At 40.1% G+C, this 26885-nt stretch overlaps 1 protein-coding gene across 6 annotated transcripts in view; it reads right to left on the reverse strand.

The window, feature by feature from the left end:
• The window catches only part of OSBPL9 (oxysterol binding protein like 9), a 135489-nt gene extending 115998 nt beyond the window's left edge, over positions 1 to 19491 (reverse strand). Inside the window, exons 1-2 of one of the 6 annotated variants that reach the window (XM_007535155.2) lie at positions 19161 to 19491; positions 1753 to 1803 (exon numbers count right to left, since the gene is read on the reverse strand). In XM_007535155.2, the coding sequence (XP_007535217.2) occupies positions 1753 to 1803; positions 19161 to 19442 (333 nt within the window). In that variant the 5' untranslated portion in view covers positions 19443 to 19491. The remainder of the gene's footprint in view (positions 1 to 1752; positions 1804 to 19160) is intronic. The other 5 variants (XM_007535156.3, XM_007535154.3, XM_016193445.2 and 2 more) reach the window with 5 other exon arrangements.
• Between the last annotated feature and the right edge of the window lie 7394 nt (positions 19492 to 26885).

The raw sequence follows: 26885 nt of genomic DNA on the forward strand, positions 1-26885 counted from the left end.
TACCAATAAATTACTGCTGATAAAAGAAATTTATCGACTAATATATTCACATCTTCAAAAGTAATAATGCTAAAAAAAAGAAGTAATAGTGGTGCTGGAAAAGGATGGCAAAAAGAAAATAAGAGATCCTGGAAAAAAAGGCTACCAGGAGCTAAGTTATTTAGTTAAAATAGATATGTCCTTCCAGAGACACAACAAAGTATAAGAAACTATATCCCCAGCCATACAGTCTTTGTTCTCTTTAGTTATCTGGACAATGGTAAAAACTGAACAAGCATCTTTTGATAAAAGCAGCATGAAACTACAGGCCTACACTTTCCAGTGAAGTAGCCTCCAGCTACTTGTACCTGAAGTTCAGCTCATCCAAACTGAGATGTGCCCTAGATGCAAAAGAAACAATGAATTTTGAAGACTTAATATGGAAGTAAAGGTTAAATATGTCCTCAATAATTTTTCTTTTTTTAATATTTATTTATTTTCCCTTTTGTTTCCCTTGTTTTTTTTTTATTGTTGTAGTTATTATTGTTGTTGTTAATTGATGCCGTTGTTGCATAGGACAGAGAGCAATGGAGAGAGGAGGGGAAGACAGAGAGGGGGAGAGAAAGTTAGACACCTGCAGATGGGCTTTACCGCCTATGAAACAACTCCAATGCAGGTGGGGAGCCAGGGGCTAGAACCGGGATCCTTACGTCGGTCCTTGGTCTTGGCACCACGTACGTGCGCTTAACCCGCTGCGCTACCACCCAACTCCCAGTTCTCAATAATTTTAATGACATGTTGAAATAACAATTTTGAGGACATACTGCCCTAAGTATATTATTAATTTCTTAAAATTCTTTTTTTTTTTTTTTTGCCTTCAGGCTTATTGCTGGAGCTCATTGCCTGCACTACAAATCCACTGCTCCTGGAGGCTATTTTTTCCCTTTTGTTGCCCTTGTTATTTTATTGTTGTGGTGGTGATTATTATTGTTGTTGTTACTGATGTCACTGTTGGATAGGACAGAGAAAATGGAGAGAGGAGGGGAAGACAGAGAGAGGGAGAGAAAGCCACCTGCAGACCTACTTCACCGCTTGTAAAGCGACTCCCAGGTGGGAAGCCTGGGCTCGAAGTGGATCCTTACGCTGGTCCTTGCGCTTAGCGCCATGTGCGTTTAACCTGCTACGCTACCACCCAGCCCCTTAAAGTTCATTTTCTTAAAAAGAACTTTTAAGGATGGGGAGATACCATAGTAGTTATACAAAATACTTTCATGCCTGAGGCTCCAAGTTCCCAGGCTGAGTTCTGCTAACCACGAGAAGTCACAGCTGAGCTACCACAACATGTTTAATTATATATGTGGTTTGCATTATATGAATATCCTGTTATGTAGACCATTATTAACAACAAAGCACCTAAAAGTAGAAATGTTTCATATTTGTGTGTGTGTGTGTGTGTGTGTGTGTGTGTGTGTGTGTGTGTAATTTATTTAATTTCCAGCTCCTGCTCCAATCTGTAAAATAGAGGATATATAAATTTATATATTGGTATCTACCTTAGGGCATGGATTCAACATTAAATCACTGGCCAAAAGTACCACATTCTAGTCCTGGCTCTCGCACTATCAGTTACCTTGGAGAAATCATCTTTTCCTAACTTTAGCTGCTGACAGCAACAATAAAGGAAAGGAAAAACAACTAAATTTAGATTTCCCTTAACATAAAACCTTTTTCTGACTTTCAAAATCAAAATTATTAAAAAAAAAAAATACTCACTCTGAGTCTAACACATCCTCTTCGAGAGCCTCTCATCATTTTGTCCTTGGACTAAAAGAAAAACAAAAACAACCAATGAATGAAAAATTAACAGACTTGTTTTAGAACCACCTAGAGATAAAAAGTAAATTCACAGTACTACCCTCCCCACCTCTTCTCCCAAGTCCTCTCACACCTCCAATCACTTAAAGATGATAATTCTCATGTTTTAAAGAGAACGCTTTATAACCTATACAAATAAACCCAACTGTAGCATTCCACACATAACCTTAACTATGGAATCAAATACACTAATTTTCATTCCTCCTTCATGTCCATTGACTCTAGCCCAGGGTTTCTCTTTTAGTGAGTTTGAGAATCACATGAAAGACTAAAAATAACCTCCCAAATGACTCTAACTCAAGCACAGGGAGTCACATCTTTTTTTAAAAAATTACCTAATGAGAAGGAGAGAAGAAAGAAAACCAGAGCCACTGACACATGTACTGCTGGGGACTGGACTCAGGGCCTCAATGCTTTATCTACTGCACCACCTTCCAGATCATAGTGGGGAGAGGTACATTTTTTCCTGATGAAAGAGAGAAGGAAGGAAGGAGAGAATTCCAAGCCAAATGACCATCATCAAAGGCACCAATAAGGAAAATTTTATACAGGAGACATGGGACAGTAGACACAGACCTGGGCATAGAGTGTAGGGGGGAAGATGGAGAAAGTGAGGCTAAAAAGAAGATCCTGAAGGGACTGAAAAAAAGAAAATGAAAAAAAGCACTGGAGGACATCAAAGTTTACTCAAAAGTTAATGGAATTACTGAAGGTTTATGAGAAGGGTAACATTCTCAAAGGATATGTTTCCTTTAGGAAAAAAAAAAAAAACAGGTAAATATGAGGACCTGGACCAAAATAGTGGTAGCAACAACAATAATATCAACAGCAACAACAAACGGACACTTAGGATGTCCACTATGTGACAAGTGCTTTGTATACGACAAATTTCACAAGAGCTTGCCTGGTAAAAATTATTCACTTATCATAACTGAAAATAAGACTAGGGAAGTATTCAACTTACCTACTGAAAAAGAGCAGTTTCACCCAGACCTAATCAATGACACAAAGCACTCTTCATCACAGTCTTCCCATTCAACTTTCATGTAGAACTAAACTTGAGGTGAGTAAGTCCTCCAGAGGCAATGAGCACTGGAGGGGTGATTCTGTGACCAAGAAGGACCTTTTACGCTACAGTGGAAGAAAGAAAACCTCTTTTCCCAGGCAGTTTTTTAGACTGAGGTCTGAAGGAAGAGCTCTTTTCTATTTACTCTTTGGAGCTCAGAGATATATTTGCCAGAGGTCTGTGCCTCCTAAGTGAGTGAGGAGAGCAATAAGTAACGCCTAAGTGAAGAGTGGGGCACTCTCCAGAAATCTCCAGTTACAAAGGTTTGCAGCAAACAAACCTACCCAAGCCATTATCAATATGTTGAATATCAGTATTTTAGGGTGTTGGGTTTTTTATTTTGTTCTGCTAATAATTTTTAATTATTAATTTTACTTAATAAGAAAGAAATTGAGAGAGAAGGGAGGCAGAGGGAGAGAAAGACAGAGATAACTACAGCATTGCTTGTGAAGCTTTCCCCCTATAAGTGGAGACCGGGGACTTAAACATGGTCCTTGTGCATGGTAACACAGGCACTTGACCAGGTGCACCCCTTCTCAACCCCTACCATTTGATTTAAAAAAACATACTTTATCAGTGATTTAATATTGATTTACAAAATTATAACATAACAGAGGTATAATTCCACACCATTCCCACTTGTGTTCCCATTTCCTCCACTGGAAACTGTAGTAGTTCCCCCCAGGTCAGGTATGAGTTGAATTTACATATCCCCTTTTCTATGGTCCTGTCCTTTCCTTTCTTCTTTTTCTTCTTTTTTAATCTTTATTTATTGGATAGAGACAGCCAGAAATCAAGAGAGAAGGGGTAATAGAGAAGGAGAGAGACAGAGAGACACCTGCAGCACTGCTTGACCACTTGCAAAGCTTTCCCCCTGCATGTGGGGACTGGGGTCTCGAACCCAGGTCCTTGCGCATTGTAATATGTGCATTCAACAAGGTGTGCCTTCACCCGGCCCCCTTTTCTTGCTTTCTAAGTCACACCTACACCTATTACTACTTCGAAATTTCCTTTCTTTTTCCCTCTTGTTTCTCAGGGTCCTGATGGAACTGAGGTTCAGAGCCCTCTGGTCATCTTCCCCTAACATTTCTCTCCCTCTGGAGCTATGGGCCAAAATTCTTGTTGGGGTACAGTAGGTGGGAGTTCTGGCTTCTGTAACTGCTTCTCGGCTGGACATGGGTGTTGGCAGGTCAATCCAACCCATACTTTCCCACCTTCATGCTCACATTCTCTATAGGTCTTTTCCAAACCTAGCAGCTATACTCAGGTATAATTTAGTGTTCCCCTGAATTTACACATGCTGCTATTGCATAACCTGTATTGCAATACCCCTAATACTATAATTTGGGTATATAATTTATTCTGTTTATTACAGTTGTTTGCAGACTACTTTCTTGTCAAACAGTAGTTATAATTATGCCTATATTACTATTATTTCCATTCTAACTTCCAGAGCTTAATTAATCCCTGAGACCTGGGTAGAATTAGATTTTTACTGAATAAACAGCTGCAGCTTCCTCTCGTTGGCCCCCCACTTGTTCAACAAACATAATTCATTTAAAATATGCCCATTTGTTTCCAACTCAGGTTTTTCAACAGTCCACAGCAAAATGGAGGAAATTTTTCTATGTCTGAAGTCTTTGTGTTCTTAAATAAAACTTTACAATAGCATATTAAAATATTACCATAACTATAGAGCAATAATAATCTCTAATGTAAGTATATGCTATTTAAGTACAAAATCAAATAAGAATTAGCACCGGGAGTCAGGCGGTATCGCAGTGGGTTAAGCACAGGTGGCGCAAAGCGCAAGGACGGGCATAAGGATCCCGGTCCTGTAGGGGAGTCACTTCACAGGCGGTGAAGCAGGTCTGCAGGTGTCTATCTTTCTCTCCCCCTCTCTGTCTTCCCCTCCTCTCTCCATTTCTCTCTGTCCTATCCAACAATGACTATGTCAATAGCAATGACAATAATAACTACAACAATAAGATAAGGGCAACAAAAGGGAATAAATAAATTTTAAAAATAAAAAAAAAGAATTAGCACCAAAAATAACGCCCCATTGTATTTTATTTATAACTAATAATTGTATCTCCAACAGAACTTTAAACTATAAGCTTTTTTTAATTTTAGATAGAGGCAGAGAGAGTGAAAGAGACCTTAGAACCCAAGCTTCCTTCAGTGTGGTGAGGGGATCAGGCTGGAGGCAGGGCTGGATCTATGGCAAAGCAGCACACTATCCAAATGGTCTATTTCACCAGCCGAGAAGCTTTTAAATATAACATCTTTCCAACATACGGTAAGTACTCAAAATTATTATTATTATTCTATGCGCCTCTAGAGAAAAAAACAGGGCTTCACATAGGCCCAATACCACCACTAAACTGCCTCCCTGGCCCAGTTTTTAAATTTTTATTTCATTTTCATAATAAAAGGAAAGTAAAATGGGAGGAGGGAAAACAGAGAAAGATACCACAGTACCACTGTGCCATCCATGATACTCTCATGTGATGCCAGGATTCAAACCCAGGGTCACATACATGTGATTTATCTCCCAGGCCCTCATTCTCTTTGTTTGCAATGGCATAGAATGAAACAAGGTCTTGGTGCATGTGTGGTACTGCTAAGCAGCCTCCGCACTTCAATTTTTAAAAATTCTATTTATTTATAGAAAGAGGGAGGGAAAGAGACCAATGGACTCTACCAACTATGGAGTTCCCTTTCAAGCAGTCCATGGTGCTCCTACATAGAGTCAGGAATTAAACCCAGAATGCTAAGCATGGAAAGGTGTACTCTCGACTCACTAAGACATGTCCCAGCTATATTCTCTATTTTTAGAGGGGGAATGTGGAAGGAGGGAGGACGAAAAAGTTAAACAAAAGCACCACTCCACTATCCATGGGGATCTTCCGTGCTCCCATGTGGAGCTGGGGAATGAAATCCAGGCTCTTATGCATGGTGAGGCATGTGCTTTTACTCAATGAGTCATCTCTCCAGGTCCCTCAGAAGTATCTGAAGTTAATTAGAGCCATCAATATAAACCTTGATTGAAAATAGAACAACTGCATTGTAAAACACTAGCCCACCCCTTAAATCATAAAATAATTTAAGAAATCACTGGGAAAGATTAAGTTAGTATTTAAACTAGCTCTACAATCCCCTTCTAAAATGACGAAAGCTCCCCTTAAGCCGATTACAAAAAGACACTTAATTTTTTTTATTTGAATGTTAGATTTACATTGCTCAAAGCAAATCTGTAGTAAAAATAATGTAGGAGTCTCACAGGACATACTCAGATTCTCACACAGTTAAAAGTGAGGCTTGTTTCCAAAATTTTTAAATGCATAACATTATCTAATCTTTCATAAGGCACATTAATATTAATAGCAACAGAATTGGAGGAAGAAGGCCAGAACTAGAACAAGAAGGTCACAACATAAATTTTACTGATCCAGGGGGCCGGGTGGTAGCCCACCAGGTTAAGCTCATACAGTACAATAGGTGAGGACCCATAGAAGGATCCGGGTTCAAGCCCCTGACTCCCCACCTACAGGGGGGGTCGTTTTGCAAGCGTTGATGCAGGTCTGCAGGTGCCTATCTTCCTCCCCCACTTCCCCTCCTCTTTCAATTTCTCTCTGCCCTATCCAACAATAACAGCAGCAACAACTGCTCCTCCAGGAGCAGTGACTTTGTAGTGCAGGCACCAGAGCCCCAGTAATAACCCTGAAGAAGAAAAAAGAAAGAAAGAAATTTTACTGATCCAAAGATAAGATCAATTCATTCCCTGTAATAGTTGGGTCTCTCCTATGCAGATAGTACATCTTACTATTCTGATGTCATTAAAAATCTTTAAATTGGGAGACTACGTATGGTGGTGCACACACTACACAATGTGCAAGAAGCCCTGGTCCCCACCTGCAAAAGGAAAGCTTCAAGAGTGGTATAGCAATACTGCAGGTGTCTTTCTCTCTCCAATAAATAAACACATGCATGCATGCATGAATACAAGGCTGTAAAGATCTCTTTGCAAGACCAGCAACAATAACAAAATTCTTTAAATTTTTTAAAACCTATTTTATTTTGCAGTGTCAGGGACTTACACATGCACAATTACCCCCAGGCCAACTTTTTGTTCTTTTTATTTTAGATTAAAGAGAGAGAGAATCTGAGAAGGTTTCACATGGCACTCCCATGTGGTTCTGGAACTTTGAACCAGGCGAAGACACATGTCCTACTGGGTGAGCCACCTCCCAGTCCCTGGTAACCTTTGCCTCTTTCTAAAGTTAAATGCTAAAACTAGTCAAACTTCTATAAATTATTTATAGCATGTTATATGTGTTCAATCAAGTGTAGATTTTCTGATTTTGTTTTGCTTTTCAAGTACTGCCCAATATTAAGAAATCATTATTTCACATACACAATTGATATTTCCTTTTAAACTTAAATTTTTGTAAAGTATTAAAATGTTACGCTCCAGTGAGTTTACACCAAATTGTGAGGTGACAACCTACTGCTATCATTCAACTTCAGTTCTCTATCAAAAATTGCCAAAGATTGTTTTTCCTTATTTGGGGGAGTCCAAATCAGGACCCAAAGTAGTAAAGTGGTGAAAGACAAGCAAAAAAAAAAAAAAAAAACAAAAAAACCCAAAGCCACCAGTAAGAGCTGCACTACAAAATTTAAGATGGGAGTTTTTTTTTTTTTTTTTTTTTTTTTGCAATACACAAAATAATCTAGTCAGAAAAAATGACAGCCAGAATCATGAAGAATTCTTAGTCCTATTTCTAAACTGTAGCCTTCAAATCTCAATATAGAATGGGACTGTGATCCAAAATCTCTTCAGTCAAATATGGTGTATGAAACTCAAAACACAATTTTGTGGGGGAAAAATGTTTTAAATGGTACCCAGGTAACTGGAAATACATCTGTGAATATATTTCCAAAATATTGGGGAACTTTGTTGTAAACACAAAAATTGTCTAAGAGATTACTTTTTATAGAAAATCTTTTACATATGAGTGCTTAAGGGATGTGAGGATGATCTGGCTGCGACATCTGTCACCCTACTGATCTGCCAGGGTTGATTTGGCTGATCTGACTGGCTAGGCGGGTGTCCCCTTCCTCCCCCAGTCCTCCCGAACAGGACGGCCTTCCCCCAATAGGGATGGACCAGTATACAGAATAGCTTCGATCTCCTGCTAGAGCCCAAAATTTTATTTTCTTTACTCTTTGTTTTATTATTTCTTTGAGCATGAATATACAGTAGTTACCCTAGCATTTTATGCTCAAAAGACTCTTCTTTCTCCATTGAAATGCAAGACATATCCCCTACCCAGTGAGCCATTTCTTTTTTTTAATTTATTTTCCCTTTTGTTGCCCTTGTTGTTTTATTGTTGTTATTGTTATTGTTGTCGTTATTGATGTTGTCATTGTTGGATAGGACAGAGAGAAATGGAGAGAGGAGGGGAAAACAGAAAGGGGAAGAGAAAGACACCTGCAGACCTGCATCACGGCTTGTGAAGCGACTCCCCTGCAAGTGGGGGGGGGGGGGGCTCAAACCGGGATCTTAATGCTGGTCTGTGTGCTTAACCCGCTACGCTACCGCCTGGCTCCCGAGCCATTTCTTAAGCTCCTACACAGGTTTTTCTAAAATACAAATTGTATTGACTAATCATTAAAAAGTCTAGAATCCTTTTACATTCAAGATGTAAGATAAGGATTTATCTTGTCTTGAATTCCAAGGATAACAAAGCAGTCTCCCTCCTGTTTCAGTTTACTGAAAATCTAGTAAATGGGACAAAGAAAGGGATACTAAATCTCAAACACTGAATCTCAATATTTGTTGAGTGATGGGTTTTGCATATTCACATGAGATAAGAACAGAAAATAGCAGATTCTTAAAGAGAATTTGATTTTGTCACTTTGGTATTGCTCCTGAGTACTTGGCCTACTTACTCATAATCCTGCTTTTCCTTAAACATAAAATTTTGGGTCAGGTAGTAGTGCACCCAGTGAACACGTGTTACAATGCAAAGAGCCTGGTTCAAGTCCCTAGTCCCCAAATGCAGGGGGACAAGATTCACAAATGGTTAAGCAGTGCTACAGGTGTCTCTCTTTCTCTCCCTCTTCCCTGTCAACTTCTCTGCCTCTATCCAATAAATACATATATGTATATATTAAAATGATTCTTCTTAAAATAAAAAAATGGTCCTTTGCTCAGTCTTTACAAAGATTAATTCAAAGTGGATCAAAGTATTAAACATAAGAGTTAAAACTATCAGGAGTCAGGCGGTAGCTCTGCGGGTTAAGTGCACTTGGGGCAAAGCACAAGGACCTGTGTAAGGATCCTCGTTCAAGCCCCCAGCTGCCCACCTGCAGGGGAGTCGCTTCACAGGTGGTGAAGCAGGTCTGTAGGTGTCTTATCTTTTTCTTCCCCTCCTCTCTCCATTTCTCTCTAACAACGATGACATCAACAACAACAACTACAACAACAATAAAGAAAAACAAGGGCAACAAAAGAGAAAATAAATAAATATTAAGAAACTATTTTTTAAAAAGTTAAAACCATCAATATAAAACTATAATAAAACACAGGTACAAAACTTTGTAGCCTAACAAGTAAGAGATTATCAAATATGAAAACAAATAACAACTGACAATCAGATTCAAATTGTGCTTTAAATTTCATCATAAATAAAGTTTCAAAAACGGAGAATGTGAGATATCTCAGTCTGTGAAAACACAAAACTTGTATGCTTAAAGCTCCAGAGAAGACTGATTGGACTACCTGACATCACCACTGCCACTGCTAAGCAGTGCTCTGCATCTGTGAGTGCACGTGTGCTCTCTCCCTCTCTCCCTCTCTCACTCTTTGTCTCTCTCCTTCTCTCTGTCTCTCTCTCTCTCTCTCACACACACACACACACACACACACACTAAATAAATCTTTTTTAAAATAAAGTAAAAAAATAGTTTAAAGGAAAAGAAAATGTTTTAAATTTATACATAAAAGACTACAATTATAATGAATAAAAAATTACAATTCATTAGTTTTTAAAAAGCCCAATTTAAAAATTAGAAAAAAAAATTTTTTTTAATCTTAAAAAGAAAAATTTAAAAAGAAAAAAGAGGGCAAGAGATATGAATTGATACTTCTCCAAAGAAGAGATAGACATAGAATGACATATATAGACATGTAATGGCTCTAGCTGCAAGGTCTCTTTTGAAGGTTCTGAACATTCCATTCACTATAAGAACAATGTGCCATATTATGGGTTTGAGGATTGTAATGTTCAGTACTGTCATCAAGGAGTTGACAATTTTGCTATACTGATAAAGACATATAATGACATATATAGACATATAATGGCAAAGAAACACATGAAAAAGACCCTCACTATCAGTAGCCATCAAGGAAACACCAATCAAAACTATAATAAGACACAACTTCACACTAAATAAGATGGCTATAATCAAAATAACAGATGCTGGCACGGATGATTCGAAATTAAAATCTTTCTGGTCTGGGACGTGGCACAGTGGATAAAGCACTGAACTCTTAACCATGAGGTCCTAAGTTCAATCCCCAGCAACACATGTACCAGAGTGATGTCTGGTTCTTTCTCTCATTCCTATCTTTCTTATGAATAAATAAATAAATTCTTTAAAAAAATAAAGACTTCATTCAGTAGTCTTCAAATAAACTCACAATTTCCACTCTGTCATTCTTCTGGCTATTTTCTTACATCTCTAGCTGTCTCCACTCTCTTCAACCTTCTGGGTTGTTATTTTGTTTGTTTGTTTGGTTGGTTTTATTTTCTCTTTCTGCTAATCCCTTAACTGTGACTGGTTTATAATATGACCATATCTTCTGACAATACTTTCAAAAGACAGACTCCATTCTACTCCCTATACCTAAAGCTTCCATCTCCATGAGCTAGAATTAGTTGTTTTTAATAAACAGAATACAGCAGAAATTATATTCCAGACTGGGTCATTAAAAGCACTGTGGAGGAGTCAGGCGGTAGCGCAGCGAGTTAAGGGCAGATGGCGCAAAGTGCAAGGACCGGCGTAAGGATACCGGTTCGAGCCTCTGAACCAGAAGCAGGAGATCCGCTTCACAGTTGGTGAAGCAGGTCTGCAGGTGTCTTTCTCTCCCCATCTTTCTTCCCCTCCTCTCTCCTTTTCTCTCTGTCCTATCCAACAACAACATCAGTAACAACAACTAAAACAATCAAACAAGGGCAACAAAAGGGAATAAATAAATTTTTTTTTTTTAAAAAGCGGGAGTTGGGCGGTAACGCAGATGGTTAAGCGCACATGGCGCAAAGCGCAAGGACCAGGGTTAGGACCCCAGTTCGAGTCCCCAGCTCCCCACCTGCAGGGGAGTCACTTCACAAGCGGTGAAGTAGGTCTGCGGGTATCTATCTTTCTTTCCCCGTCTTCCCCTCCTCTCTCCATTTCTCTCTGTCCTATCCAACAACGTCGACATCAATTACAACAACAATAATAGCTACAACAATAGAACAACAAGGGCAACAGAGGGATTAAATAAATATTTTAAAAAATAATAAAAAATTAAAAGCACTGTGGGTGTTAGGAAGATAGTACAGTGATTGGTGCACCAGACTTTCAAGCCTGAGAACCCAAAGGTACTAGGTTTAATCTCTGGCACCACCATAAACCAGATCTAGGTAGGGCTCTAGTCTCTCTCTTATTAAAAGAAAACAAAACATAAATTAGCATTTTTAAAAAGAAACTCATTATGAAATTATTCATTATAAAAGTTCTGTAAGGGGAGCTGGGTGGTGGCGCAGCAAGTTAAGCGCAGATGGCTTTAAGCTCAAGGACGGCCTCCCCTGTCTTTCCCCTCCTCTCTCGATTTCTCTCTGTTCTTTCCAACAAGAATGACAGCAATAACAACAACAATGATAACAACAACAACGATAAACAACAAGGGCAACAAAAGGGGAAAAAAGTAAAAAAAAAAAAAAAAAAAAAAAAGTTCTGTAATGCCCTCTACACTTATTTAAATAATTTCCTTAGAGTGAAGCTAGATGGCTGGTAATTACGACAGTCATGTAGCCCAATGGAAAGGCTACCTGGTGAAGAACAGAAGTGTCTTCCAACAAATAGCAAGGATAAGAGGTTTTTCTGTCAACAGTTGTGTAACTGTTGATACAGAAGCAGATTCTTCAAACCAAGTCAAACTTTCAGATGATTGCAACATTGTCTTGTTGCATATTCATGAAAGACCTTGAAGCAGAACTACTCAACCCAGATAATTAATCACTAAGTTTCAAACCCAAGGAGACAATGATATTAAAAAAAAAAAAAAAAAGTTCTAAATTGCTAAAATTGGAGAGTATCTGTTACAAAGCAATAGATAAATAAAAAGTTCAAATTCTTCAGCAAGATTTAACAAGACAACTAGCTATTCATGATCTGGGCCCATCTCACCTCTGCAACTCATCTTAAGCTCAGACTCCAGGACTGACAAGCTCTTCCTCTTCCTCCACACACTTCCAGGAACACTAGTTCCCTTATCTCAAGAGTTTCTTCTCTCTTGTCCATATTATCTCACCTCTACTCATTCCAGTCAGAGCAAACCTGCTTCTGTTAGGAAGCATTTTAAGACAGAGATGAGGGGGCTGGGCTGGGCTGGGCTGTGACTCACCTAGCAGAGCACATATAGCATCATGAGCCAGGACCCAAATTCAAGCCCCCTGTTCCCCACTTGCAAGGGGGAAAATTCATGAGTGGTGAAGAAGTGTTCCAAGTGACTCTCTGTCTCTCTCTCTCTCTAGTCCCCTCCCCTCTCCATTTATCTCTCTATAAAAAAGATATAAAAAAATGAATGGATTCACTGTGCAGTCACCAAGGCCCAAAAATAACCATGGTGGCAATGAAAAGGAGAGAAAAAAAGACAAAAAGATGAATAACCCATCTATATGGCTTCCAAGCACATAATGCAATCACAGCCCTTACTCCTTGTATCCCCCAACAGATTCTCAGTATGGAGAATTTTCATCTTATTTACCATTTAAGCCCATCTTCCTACTTTAATGTCCAGTATATAGTAAGAATTCGATAAACATACTAAATTAGCAAAAGGCATTATCTCCATTACTTTCCTAAATTCCCAGCTCCTCATAAATCTATACCTCCCCTTCAGTTTTCCTTCCCTTCTCATCTTCCTTTGTGTTCATGATTCATAAAAGTGTCTGTCTGTTTTACCAAATTTATATCCTTAGTCCTCCAGGGGCATTTCATCTAATAATAAAAACTCCACTAAAAAAATCTATAATCTAAATAGATCTTCATCTCCAGGCAAGACATATGGCTCCAAATAACTTCAGGATTCAATTTCCTATTATCTCCCACAGACACCTTTACACAACAGTTTCTCAAAAATTCTCTGTAACTTTTTAATGTATGTTCTCAAGCTTCTCAAATTGTGCATATTTTCCATTGCCTAATATGCCCTTCTACCTTTATCCTTTAATATTTCACTCAAATATCTATCTAGGCCTCTTCCAGACAATGTTCCCCTATAGCTGTCTATTCTTGTTTCTAGTGATGGATTTTGCCACATCTTATGTTTAGATGTCCACCACCTTCCTAGGCTATGACTTCCTAGATAAAAGGATATTTGTATTTCATTCTTGTACCTCTAGCAGATATAGTAATAACATCTATTACACAAAGTCAGTCCTAAACAAGTATTTTCTGGATGAACTAGATTATATTGTTTATAATGATTAAGAGACAGCTAGAGTTTAAAAAGTCTGCCTAAGTACCATCTCAGCATGCTTCACCTCAGACTGTGAACAGAAACGTCAGGCATGGATTGCCAACCCTTCACCCTCATCACTAGGGTGAGACCTTTCCTTTCATGGTATTCTCTATATACATTCCAGGAGGTTCACTTCCTAACAAAGTCCCAAAACCTAGATATAGGTCAGGTCCTGAAAGATAGAGCATATATTCACATGTATCCATAAATTAGAGCAAAATATATACCTGAAAGCAAAAATACACAATAGTCTGTAGTGAGTCAGTATCAAGTTCATAATGAAATAGTGTCCGCTTAGACTTAGATATCCTCCTCACCTACTTCCTATTACAGTTCTCTCACTCACTCCAAAGCTAACCTTAGCAAAGCAAAGACTGCAAAAGCTGAATAAGGGCAAGAGACTGGCATACTTAAACGATGACTCTTTAGTCACTATCAGGCCATTCCACCAGCTGGGGCCCTAATTGGGGAGTCCTGAGATTCCCAAACAGACTTGATAGGCCTAGAACTCAAATAAATCCCTCTCTCCATTGTTACCGGTCATTTCTATCAGGAACAACACAATAGACCCCTTTGTGGGCCCCCATAGGACCTTGCCTTCAACCTGGATCAACAATGGTAGAGAATGTTCCATCCTCAGAAGGGAGGATGGACAATATACTCTATGCTACACCTGAGGAAGATGGGTCGACACTGGGGCAGCATGGAATGTTCCTACTCATGAGCACAGAATGTGAACTCAGATCTAGAGGGATGTAGAGGGCACACAGGCTCCTAAGCTAATTATGGGCCCCAGATCACATCAAATTGATGGGGTTTTACAGTAATATTTATACTCCTTCCCATATTAGGGAGCTACTCTCTTCCCTGATCCAGTTTTCTGGTCTTTTTCCCAGTCATGACATCATCTCCCCAGACAATAATTAGGATCCACCTGCATATCAGATTTCAGGCTCAGGCACAAAACAACAACAAAAAACCAACACTAGTATAGCTACAGGCCTTTTGGAATATAACTAAAATATGCCTACTAGCTATCTACAAAACAGAGGACCCCCCCCCAACACTTCATCTGCACTGTTTCAGCCTTTAGGTTCAACAGTTTGTTTGCTTTGTATGTTAACTCTCTTTTCAGCCATCAGGTTCCAGATGCTAGCAGGATGTGACCAGACTTCCCTGGACAGATAACCCCTCCAATGTTCCTTGGAGATCTGCTTCCCCAGAGCCATTCCCTACTAGGGAAAGAGAGAGGCTGGGAGTATGGATCGATCTGTCAACACCCATGTTCAACGGGGAAGCAATTACAGAAGCCAGACCTTCAACCTTCTGCATCCCACATTGATCTTGGGTTCATAACTCCCAGAGGGTTAAAGAATAGGAAAGCTATCAGGGGAGGGGATGGTATATGGAGGTCTGGTGGTGGGAACTGTGCGAAGCTGTACCCCTCTTATCCTATAGTTTTGTCAATGTTTCCTTTTAAAAATTAAAAATTTAAAAAAAAATCTGCCTAAATCCTTCCTAGAGGTAATCAGTTTCTTTGTTCTATAGTACTGGACAGAATGAAATTACACTAAACTCTTTTTCAAAAATGGAAAATTCACAGATAATAAAAACAAATCTAACTGCACAGTTTTGCTCATTAGTGAAATAACTGAAACACATGATTAGTATGGGCCAGGAGGTGGCACACTGGATTAAGTGTGCATATTTTACCATGCACAAGGACTCAGGTTCAAGTCCCCAGTGCCTCTTTTCTCTGAATCTGTCTTTATCAAAAAGAGAGAGAGAGACAGAAAGAGACAGTCCAGGTTGATTATTGATTGTTTCTAAGAGTCTGTGAGAGCTATGGCGGGTGAGAAAGGGATCAGGACAGAAACTCTGATGGTTAAGTGCAGCATGGAACTTCACCCCTATAATGTTATACTCTTGTAAACCACTACTAAATCACTAACCAAAAATTAAATAATAATAAAAAGAAAAACAAATGTAAAGTTAAAACATCACCCATTCCCACGGAACAAATCTGAACCCAGGAACAGAGGAGATACTCAAGGCTGATAAGGTTTAGGTTAATCTATTTAATTCACAGCAATCTCAACATCAATTTTTAGTGCAGGCTGACTCTAAAGCAAGACCAGTCTAGTTTAATTCAAAGTTTTCATCACCCTAGATAGACCTATATCCACAATCAGATCAAAATCCAACTCATTATAGAGTAGCTTGGGAGGTGCCAAAGTGGGGTGGAGAATGTAACTTGTAAGCATGAGGTCCCAAGTTCGGTACCTGGCATTACATATGCCAGAACATGCTCTGTTCTCTGTCTTCTTCTCTCTCTTGTTGATAAATAAATAAATAAAAAGACAAAACAAGAATAGAATGACTTACTATTGACTATTTTTCTAAAGTAGTCATGCAACTAATTTAAATATTATTCCAAGTTAGCACAACTAAGTTTGTGCATGAACCTTCAAACAAGAGGCCAGATGGTGATGCACCTGGTTGCGTGCACACAAGTGTGTAAGGACCCAAGTTCAACCCCCTGGTCCCCAACTGCGGGAGAAAAGCTTCACAATTGGTGAAGTAGGGCTGCAGATGTCTCTCTGTCTCTCTCCCTCTCTTTCTCCCCATCCCCTCTGAATTTGTCTCAATCCGATAATAAACAACAACAACAAAAAAACCCTTCAAATCTTCTGAACTCCAACGTACAAAAGAATGTCTAAGTAGACAGAATTCATTGCCAACATTCACTACTTTCAACACTACTGCAAATACTTTCTCTTCATAGTGACTATCTATCCTTTCCAACCTCTAATGGACTCTAATTTTGAACTAAGCAATATTTTATTTCCACAAGATGGCACAACATTTCTTTGTTGTCTTCTAGCAAGCAAGTACTTTACCATGGAAGAAAGGGGGTGGGGGGGTACTTCTAAGTAGCCATTAGTGAGAAATATGATATCTCCTTCCACTAGCAAGGATGATGTTCTACAGTATAATTTCAAAAGGGAAGTATTAGGGAGAAAAAAAAAAAGAAGTATATAAAAAAATCCTGTACTTAGTCAATAAGACTAGAAGAAACTTGCCAAGGTATTCAGAATAAAAAAGGGCAAAGAAGCAGAAAAAGTGTACTAAAAGAAGGAAAGTAAGATAAAGGTTCTGTCTGGGTAGGAGCTCCCAAGAACCTTGGTGTGGGGTCACTTCAGTATAGTCCAAGAGTCAGACCCACACAAATTTGGTATTTATCAGAGAAGTTAACTATACCATTTCTAAACAATGAGATTGCACAATTCCAAAGTTTTCAGGACATAATGCTCACCTGCTTCTTTCAAAGATAACACTGAACAAAGTATTTAAGTCTTACGTTTAGTCTTGGGTTTTTGTTTTGTTTTTTGCCTCCAGGGTTATTACTGGGGCTCAGTGCCCGCACTGTGAATCCACTGCTCCTGGAGGCCATTTTTCCCAATTTGTTGCCCTTGTTGTTGTTATTGTTGCCACTGAAGTTGTTGTTGTCAGAGAGAAATTGAGAGAAGGGGAAGACAGAGAGGGGAAGAGAAAGATAAGACACCTGCGGACCTGCATCACTGCTTGTGAAGTGACCCCCCTGCAGGTGGGGAGCCAGGGTCTTTCCATGGTCCTTGCACTTCACACCATGTGCGGTAAATCTGCTGCACTACTGCCCAGCACCCTGGTCTTGTTCCCCCCCCCCCCTTTTAAAAATTATGTAGAGCAGCCAGGGTGGTGGTACAGTGGGTAGTGCTAGATTCTCAAGAAGAAGGTCTTGAATGCACACCCCAGTATCACATAAACCAGACTGACACTCTGGTTCTTGTTCTCTACCTCTCTTTCTTTCTCCTTAATAAGTATATAAATAAATACTTTGAAAAATAAGAGAATTCCTTTAAAATTATTTCAAAGATGCAGAAAAATTAAGCTGGTATTTAAAGAATGTGGAAAGATGTCCTTCACTTCTACAGGCTTATCTTTATTAATTCACAGCTCATACTCTTCTTCTTTTCTGTAATTAAGTTTGGTGGGGAAAGTGAGAAATCTTTAATTCAACTGCTGCTAACTCTGTGACTTTTGAGCAAACTACTTAAGAGCCTGGAATCTTGGATTCCAAAACTATAAAATAGGGGTGATGAAAACCTATTTGGCAAACTTATTGTAAGGAAGATGAATTAAGGGAACCACTAAGTTGACCATCAAGTACAGGCGCGAGGAGGTGGCTTAATGTTAAAACACAAACTGCAGGCATCATGTGTTGGGTTCAATCCCAGCGGCACTGCATTACAAATTAAGTAGAATATAAAACTCCATAGAAGTGGAATGGTGAATGTCTGGGATCTGTGTTGAGTCTAGTTTGCACGCACAGATGTTTGCGAACACACACTTACACATACCATGCTTAAAACAATAATTTACATACAGTGGGACCTCATTATTTTTAAATGAACGAATACTAGTATCTTTGTTTCTCTCATACCCCTTCTTTCATAACCATGTTTTGCTCCAGATATCTTCTATTATTTTCTAAAACCTCCAGGCTAATCTATTTTGTCCTTGGAAACACTTTCCTCCCTCTCGTTGGCTATTATTAACTACACACTGTTCAAACAAAGTACCTCTGGAAGTCATTTATCTTTCCCCAACCACCCACCTTCCATTTCTAAGGCGATGGGGGCGGAGAGGATTGTTAATACAAGAAAATTCCCAGCAACTCTCGGACTCGCCCACAGCCACTAAATCGCATTGACAACAATGAAACACTGAACTAACCCTTCCCAAAAAATATCTTTCAGGGAGATACCACACCATCCCGCTCTCTCTTCGCAAACATTTAAACTCGTGTGTAGAAAAACCTCGGCTCTCCAAAGTTAAGGTGTCCGTTACGCCCGCCTCGTCCATTGAATGAGCTACTAGACCCTGGCAGACCGGAGAAAAGTCGCTCAAGGGGCTGCCCGAGGGGGCCGGGCTAACCCCAGAAAAGCGGCTCTCCAATCCCCCGAGGCAAGCTAAGGGGCGCGGCCGTCTACCGGGCTTGGGAGGTACGGTGTCAAGACTGTGACAACGTGGGGAATCCGCACGTACAGGACCTTTTAAACTATGACCACGACAGCCTTCACATATACACACAGTGTCGCCTAACTCCGACAGAAAGAACCCCGCTCCCTCGACTGGGGTGGGGGTGGGGGGAAGAGAAGGAACGCCGCTCGCCCCCATCCCATAAATCAGCCAGCCAGTGCCTGTTTATTGGCTGAGGCAGCAAGTCTTTCACCCTCATTGGCTACACCGGGAGTAAAACCCTCCCCTACGAGGGAACCCCTATTACGGCGGCGCCCCTAGCCTAGCAACCTCACCCGGGCTTCCAAAAAGCCCGCCGCCCCCCACCACAACCAAGTATGGCGACCCTGGTAGGACACGGGGCTTTGTCGCCCAAGGACTCACCGTGTAGTAGGAAAGCAGCCCCGCGTTGTAGTCCAGCACAAACCAACGGTACTGCCAGCCCTTCATCACATTAGTCCATTTGCTCAGCGGCCCTTCCATGATGGACGCCATCTTGAGAGCCGCCAATGACAACAAACGGCCTGACGTCACTCGCCTATAAGGCATTGAGCTTGTGGGGGCGGGGCCTCCGCAAGGAGAGGCGGGGCCGGGGCGGGGCTGGGGCGGACTTAGCGTGTAGCTTCTCCCGGTGGACTTGGGACTTGAGTCTATTGTGTGTAACATTGTGCCAGGGATTGGAGGAATGCAAACCTGAGTAAGGTTATTTATTAACACAAATAATTTGACTAGCCATGATGATTTCAACCCAGAGAACTGTGTTTTGTTTTGTTTTTACTAATTCATTCATTTAATAAATATTTGCTTTTGTGCTAGAAGATACACTTTTATGTTTTGGGGTATATCAGTAGAGACTTCACGAGTAAAAGGGAACAGATCAAAAAAAAAAAAAAAAGGTAAATTTTATAGTACATTAAAAATTGCCAGGGCTGGGGAAACAGCGTAATGGTTATGCAGACTCTTAGGACAGAGGTTCTGAGGTCCCAGGTTCAATCCCCCATATCAACATAAGCCAGAGCTGAGCAGTGCTTTGATTATATAAATAAATAAAATGCCAGTGAGATTTTTTAAGCAAAAGAAAAAAGAAAAGGTTGCAGTTTTAAATTCCCAAATAGAGAATTTACTGAATAAGTAACTTGAGCAAAGGAACTTACTGAATAAGTAACTTGAGGAAAGGCCTAAAGAAAGTAAAGGAGGGCACCTGGAGGAAGAGCTTTCCAACGCAAATGAATAGCAGTTACAAAGACTCTCATATATGGGAGGAACAACAAGGATGGAAGTATTTAGTGGAGCACTAAGCCAGTGAGAAAGTAGGAGACAAGGTCTGTAAAGGGAAGATCACTATAGAGCCTATCAGGAAAATGGGAGTATTTATTGATCACTTGCTATATCCAGGCGCTGTTCAAGGGCCCAGAATGCAACATTGAAAAAGCCAAACAGGGGAGTCGGGCTGTAGCGCAGCGGGTTAAGCGCAGGTGGCACAAAGCACAAGGACCGGCATAAGGATCCCGGTTCGAACCCCGGCTCCCCACCTGCAGGGGAGTCGCTTCACAGGCGGTGAAGCAGGTCTGCAGGTGTCTGTCTTTCTCTCCCCCTCTCTGACTTCCCCTCCTCTCTCCATTTTTCTCTGTCCTATCCAACAACGACAACAACAATAATAACTGCAACAATAAAACAACAAGGGCAACAAAAGGGAATAAATAAATAAAATAAATATTTAAATAAAAAAAAAGAAGAAAAGAAAAAGCCAAACAGAAAACAGATCTCTTGCTGCTTAAGGTTCTCAATTTTGTGGAAAAAAAGCAAACACTAGATAAATAAACAAGAAAAAAACTGATACTGATAAATACTTTACACAGACTTTAAGAAAGCATGTTAGAGAGAAAACCAATGAATGTCTTTTTTCTACTGGTCAAAGTAGAGGCTCTCAGGAAATGGCATTTAAATTGAGATGTGAAGGATAAGAAAAAGCCAACCAAGCAAACATCAAGGATAAGCGCTATAAAAGAGGAACTGAAAAGTGGAGCATTAACTAGAAGTGGCAGTGAAGTTGAGGTAAAGATTTTTTGCACAGAAAATATGTTTTGTTTCTTTAGATGCTGTCATAAGTCCCCTTTTCTGACTGAAACTTTAAGGGTGATGGGGGTGGGGAAGAATACCATTAGGGGAATTAAGTGGAAGAATTGTTTGCTTTTCTACCAAACTGGGTGAAAATCCAAATATTAAATTGGTAGTGCTTGTTTTGTTCTTTCTTGATTAAAATATAACATTGTATAAATTTAAGGTGTACAAGATAATGTGTTTGTGTATGTATAGTTGGCAAAATGATTACCACATTCAGTTAACTCTGTGGGCTCACTGTTACAGATTTTTTTCAAGTAACAAGTTTTTTCATACATACTTGACTTGCATTCAAATACACAATGCAGTACTGTTAACTAGAGTCACAATAATGTACATTATACTATCCCAAATTTACTTATCTTAGAACTCAAAAAGTTTGCACCTTTTAATGGCTTACACTTTGTTCCCCCTACTGTATTATGCCCTCCACCACCCTACTCTGGTAACCACCACCATGATCTGTTTCTAAGTTTTGTTGTTGTGAGATAGTGTATTGTTTGTCTTGTTCTGTGATATATTTCACTTAGCATAATACCCTCAAGTTTTATCTATCTTTCCCCAGGATTTCCTTCATCTTATGGCTCAAATAGTCCATTATGCGTTTGTGTGTGTGTGTGTGTATATATATATAAACAATGTTATCATTCAGTACATATTTCTTGAGCACTTCCTATGTGGCAGCCATTGGACTAAACACTGATATTACATAGGAGAGTAAGATCCCTTCCCTAAATATGAGTGTCTAATACTGAAGAACATTGACATTATTGTGATATGCACTTTAAACTTCTCCACCTAGCCCAGAGCTATTTTCACTGGACTTACTCTCAATACTCCCTACATAAATAAATCTTTATTGAATATCCCAAGTATTCAATGTAATAGATACTGTGGTGCATGCATACACATTAACTGTATAATCTCTCCCTTCAAATGAATTCTTCATGAGAATAGAGATTTTTTTTTTCTTCATTCTTGCTTGGAACCAACCAAAACAGTACCTGAAAAATGGATGGGACTCCATAAATGTTTATTGAAAGAATGTTCTCCTTTCTCTTGAGAAGAGTTTGCTGATTAAATTGATCAATTCAAATGGTAAAGAGAGGGGATTAGGAGATGGCTCATACTTAGCTATGGTAGGGACTGCCCCAGTCTCTGAAGGGAGGCTGGGGTATCCTGCTTGCCACCAGAGGAAGATTGGTCCTGAAATGAGTGCAGCCTGCTCTACTCCCAGCTGTGACCATGAGCTGCGGGTTCAATCCAATAGGGATTTAGAGGTTACCGAGGTTCCAGTGCTAAATATTAATATGTATATGAGCCCTGGATTGGGTGGATGGAGGTAAATTGTTAATTCTATCCACAGAATATATTCAAGAATGGGAGCTACTCTCTGCCCTAATCCAACTTTCTAGCCCTGTTCTCTACTCTGACACCATTTTCTCAGTGTTTTTATCCAACTTTATGCTAGCTATCAAACTCAAGCAAAAACTACCATAGCCTTGGGCCCCTAGAAATATGCCGAAAATGGACTTCCAAGCTTTCTTCCACCTTAAAACCTTTAATCTCATCTGCTCTGTTCCTACTTTTTGGTTCCTGTTCATTAACCATTTTGTCTCACTTTATGTTCTGCCACCTTCCAGACACCAAGTTACAGATGCTACCATGATTCTACCCTGACTTCTCTGGGCAGACAGCCTCACCAATGTGTCCTGGAATCTTACCTTTCCAGAGCCTTACCCCACTAAGAGAAAGATAGAAACAGGCTGGGCATATAAATCAACCTGCCAATGCCCGTGTCCAGTGGAGAAGCAATTACAGATGCCAGAACTCCTACTTTCTGCACCCCAAAAATAATTTTGATCCATACTCCTAGTGGGGGAGAAGTGATAGGGGAAAGATGACCTGAAGTCTCTGAACTCCAAATCTATCAAGACCCAGAGAGAAAGGAAGAAATAGAGAGGGACATATGGATGTAGTAGTAGGTTTGTGTAAAAGAGAAGATAGGACCTTAAGAAAACAGGCAATTACATACAAATGTAGACAGATAGAGAGATGACAGCTAACCCATGTCTGTAACCTTGGGAAAACCACAGTGGTTTGTAATGGAGGGACTTGGGATTCAGAATTCTGGTGGTGGGAATGGTGTGGAATTATACCCCTGTTGACATGTAATTTTGTAAATCAATATTGAAAAGCTAATATAAGAAAATAGGGAAAATAAAACCAGCCAAATTGAGAGAGAGAGAGAGAGAGAGAGAGAGAGCTCATTCAATAGAGTACACTCTTTCCTATACATTAAGACCCAGGTTTGCAAACCCCTGGCCAACACATGGGAGCACCTGCATGGGGAAGCTTTGTGTGGGGTGGAGTGGTGATGCAGTGTTTATCTTCTCTCTGTCTCTCTTTTTCTCCCTCTCTATCCTTGCCATCTGTCTTAGAAGAGAGAGAGAGAGAGTCAGAGTCCTCTGGGAGCAAAGGAGTTATACAGGCACTGAGCCCCAGAAATAACCCTGGTGGCAAAACACACACACACACAGACACACACACACACGCACACACACGCACATGCACACACACACAGACTTTGTACACACACACACACATACAGACTTTGTATACAGTGGCTGGGAGGTAACTCAACTGGTAGAGCATAGATCTTGCCTGCCTGGTTTAATTCCCAGTGCCTGGAGTGATGTTCTGGATATTCTCTCTCTCTACCTCATATAAAAACTATTTTTTAATTAAAAATATCTATATGGGGTGAAATATGTGTGGATGTAGTGCCTGCTCTCAAGGAATTTCCAGTCTAGTGGCAAAGATGGCCTCCACACACACAAATTGGAGGAAAACGATAATCGTGAAGAATGTAGAAAGAAAATGTATCTAGAAGTTAATAATAATAATAATAATAATAATAATAATAATAATAATAATAATAGAGTCGGGTGGTAGCGCAGCAAGTTAAGCACACATAGCGCAAAGCGCAAGGATCGGAGGAAGGATCCCAGTTCGAGCCCCTGGCTCCCCACCTGCAGGGGAGTCTCTTCACTAGCGGTGATGCAGGTCTGCAGGTGTCTATCTTTCTCTTCCTTTCTCTGTCTTCCCCTCCTCTCTCAATTTCTCTCTGTCCTATCCAGCAATGACAACAACAATAACAACAACAGTAACTACAACAGAAAACAAGGGCAACAAAAGGGAATAAATAAATATTTAAAAAAATGACTTAATAAACAACAATGCAGGGAGCCGGGTGGTGGCGCAGCGGGTTAAGCGCACGTGGCGCAAATCGCCAGGACCTGAGTAAGGATCCCAGTTCGAGCCCCCCGGCTCCCCACCTGCAGCAGAGTCGCTTCACAAGCGGCGAAGCACGTCTGCAGGTGTCTGTCTTTCTCTCCTCCTCTCTGTCTTCCCCTCCTCTCTCCATTTCTCTCTGTCCTATCCAACAACAACAGCAACAACAATAACTACAACAATAAAACAACAAGGGCAACAAAAGGTAATAAATAAATAATTTTTTTTAAATAATAATAATAAGGTCAGGGGTAGGGGTAGATAGCATAATGATTATGTAATCAGACTCTCATGCCTGAGGCTCCAAAGTCCTAGGCTCAGTCCCCCACACCACCATAAACCAGAGCTGAGCAGTGCTCTGGTTTTTTCAGGAGCTTGAAACAGGTGGTCAGGTAAAGCCCATTTTAGTGGTCCAGGAGGTGGTGCAGTGGATTAGGTGTTGGACTCTCAAGCATGGGGTCCTGAGTTCAATCCCTGGCAGTACATGTACCAGCATGATACCTGGTTCTTTCTTTCTTTCTCTCCTCCTATCCCTGTCATTACTAAATAAATAAAATATAAAAAGTCCATTTTATAATTGTCGAAAATAAGTCATTTTCTTTCTTTTTTTTCTATTCTTTATTATTATTATTATTTTATTTAAGAAAGGAGACATTAACAGAATCATAGGATAAGAGGGGTACAGTTCCACACAATTCCCACAACCCAATCACCATATCCCATCCCCTCCCCTAATAGCTTTCCCATTCTCTATCCCTCTGGGAGTATGGACCCAGGGTCTTTGTGGGTTGCAGAAGGTAGAAGGTCTGGCTTCTGTAATTGCTTCCCTGCTGAACATGGGCGTTGACTGGTGATCCATACTCCCAGTCTGCCTCTCTCTTTCCCTAGTAGGGTGGAGCTCTGGGGAAGTGGAGCTCCAGGACACATTAGTGGGGTTGTCTGTCCAGGGAAGTCTGGTCGGCATCGTGCTGGCATCTGGAACCTGGTGGCTGATTTTTTTTTTTCTATTCTTAAAAGTCATTCTGTCCTACTGGCAATTGAATTTGCAAATTAGACATCAGGAAAGTTTTTCTGGGTACAAGAAGAGGAGGGGATAAAATGAAAAATCTAAAGGCTCCTGGTGGATGTTCACTTCTACATTCCAGCATCCCAGTGGTGCTACGCCCAGTTTGAAACTGATAAAACCTGGGTCTGGTAGGAATAGGCCTATAACCCGTTAATTTAAAATAAACATAACTCCCAGCCCTCCAAAAAAAATTTTTTTTGCAAATTAGTTTGTGCTCAGTAAGAATTTCACAGGTGTCAATAAATACAAGGAGTGTTCTCTTTATCTTTACATGACTTTTTGATAAATCTCATAGGGGACAATAAAATGGAATCAAAAATAGAACTTTACCCTAGTATTAAAGAAATATTAAGTGGTCTTGGAGGTGATGCAGTGGATAAAGCATTGGACTCTCAGACATGAAGTCCTGAGTTAGATCCCTGGCAACACATGTACCAGAGTGATGTCTGGTTCTGTCTCTCACTCTCCTCCTATACTTCACATTAGTAAATAAATATACTTTTTAAATGAGGATGAGATGTTCTGGCTCCGTTCTTGCTATGGGTCTTGGGTAAATTTCTCTTTTGTAACCAAGGACAAGAAATATACATGCAATTAAGTAAATATAGAGCTACTGTATCTTCTTTTGGACTTTTTTTTCCTCGTTAATTCCATTTATTGAGTTGTTTTTTACTCTGTGTCAGGGTACATTACAGGAGTGTTATATACTTCATAACATTTAACATTTAATTAATATAATAATCCTATGAGTATATTAGTCTCCACATTTTACAAATGAGGAAATTGAGGTTCAGAGAAATCAAACAACTTGCCCAGGCAGATACTAGCATTAACTGTTGAGTATATAAACATGTCTGTCTTTTCATTATTTTACAAGGCTTCCCTAAAATACACAACATATTTTTCACAGAAACTTGATATCCCAGGGACACTATTCAATAGCAAAAATCTCATGTTGCCCATGACTCTGAGGACTATGTGTTGCAATATTGCATCATTATTTGTCAGGAAATTGTGAGGAGCCTCACAAAGCACACTGCATTCCTGATACTATGGACTATCTACATAATCATTGTTTTGCCTGAAAGGTCCCCACCCATTCCATTCCTTTGATCTTTCTTCTTTCTACCCTCAAGACCCTCCCTGCCTGCAGGGTAATATTAATCCTATCAGTTAAAACCCTCGAAACAGCTGCTAAGGAAGTTTCTACCTTCCCAGCCCCCATTTGCTTTTCTCTGCCGCTTTCCTAGTGATTTCCATTTCCGACTTGCCACTTCCGGGTCTGCTCTTTAAAAAGCCTGGGCTCTCTGATCATTAAATACATTGCATTGCCTCATGCCACGTATTTGGTTCCTGAGTCGTCTCCCTTGAGTAGCTGAGTAGCATCCCAGGCTGGCTCCCATCACATTCTCTCCAACTCAGACAGTATGTACCCAGGAAGAGGCACCCCCACGCTAGCCCGGCAATTATTCAGACTGAGTTAAAAGATTTACATAGTCTTAGTTGTCATTTGTCCATTAATTTATTTAAGTGTAGTGGTCTGGGAGGTGGCACAGTAGATAAAACACTGGACTCTGAAGCATGAGGTCCCTAGTTCAGTCCCCAGTAGCACATATATCAGAGTGATG

This window comes from Erinaceus europaeus, chromosome 13 (genome assembly GCF_950295315.1).
Source record: "Erinaceus europaeus chromosome 13, mEriEur2.1, whole genome shotgun sequence".
Classification (NCBI taxonomy): domain Eukaryota; kingdom Metazoa; phylum Chordata; class Mammalia; order Eulipotyphla; family Erinaceidae; genus Erinaceus; species Erinaceus europaeus.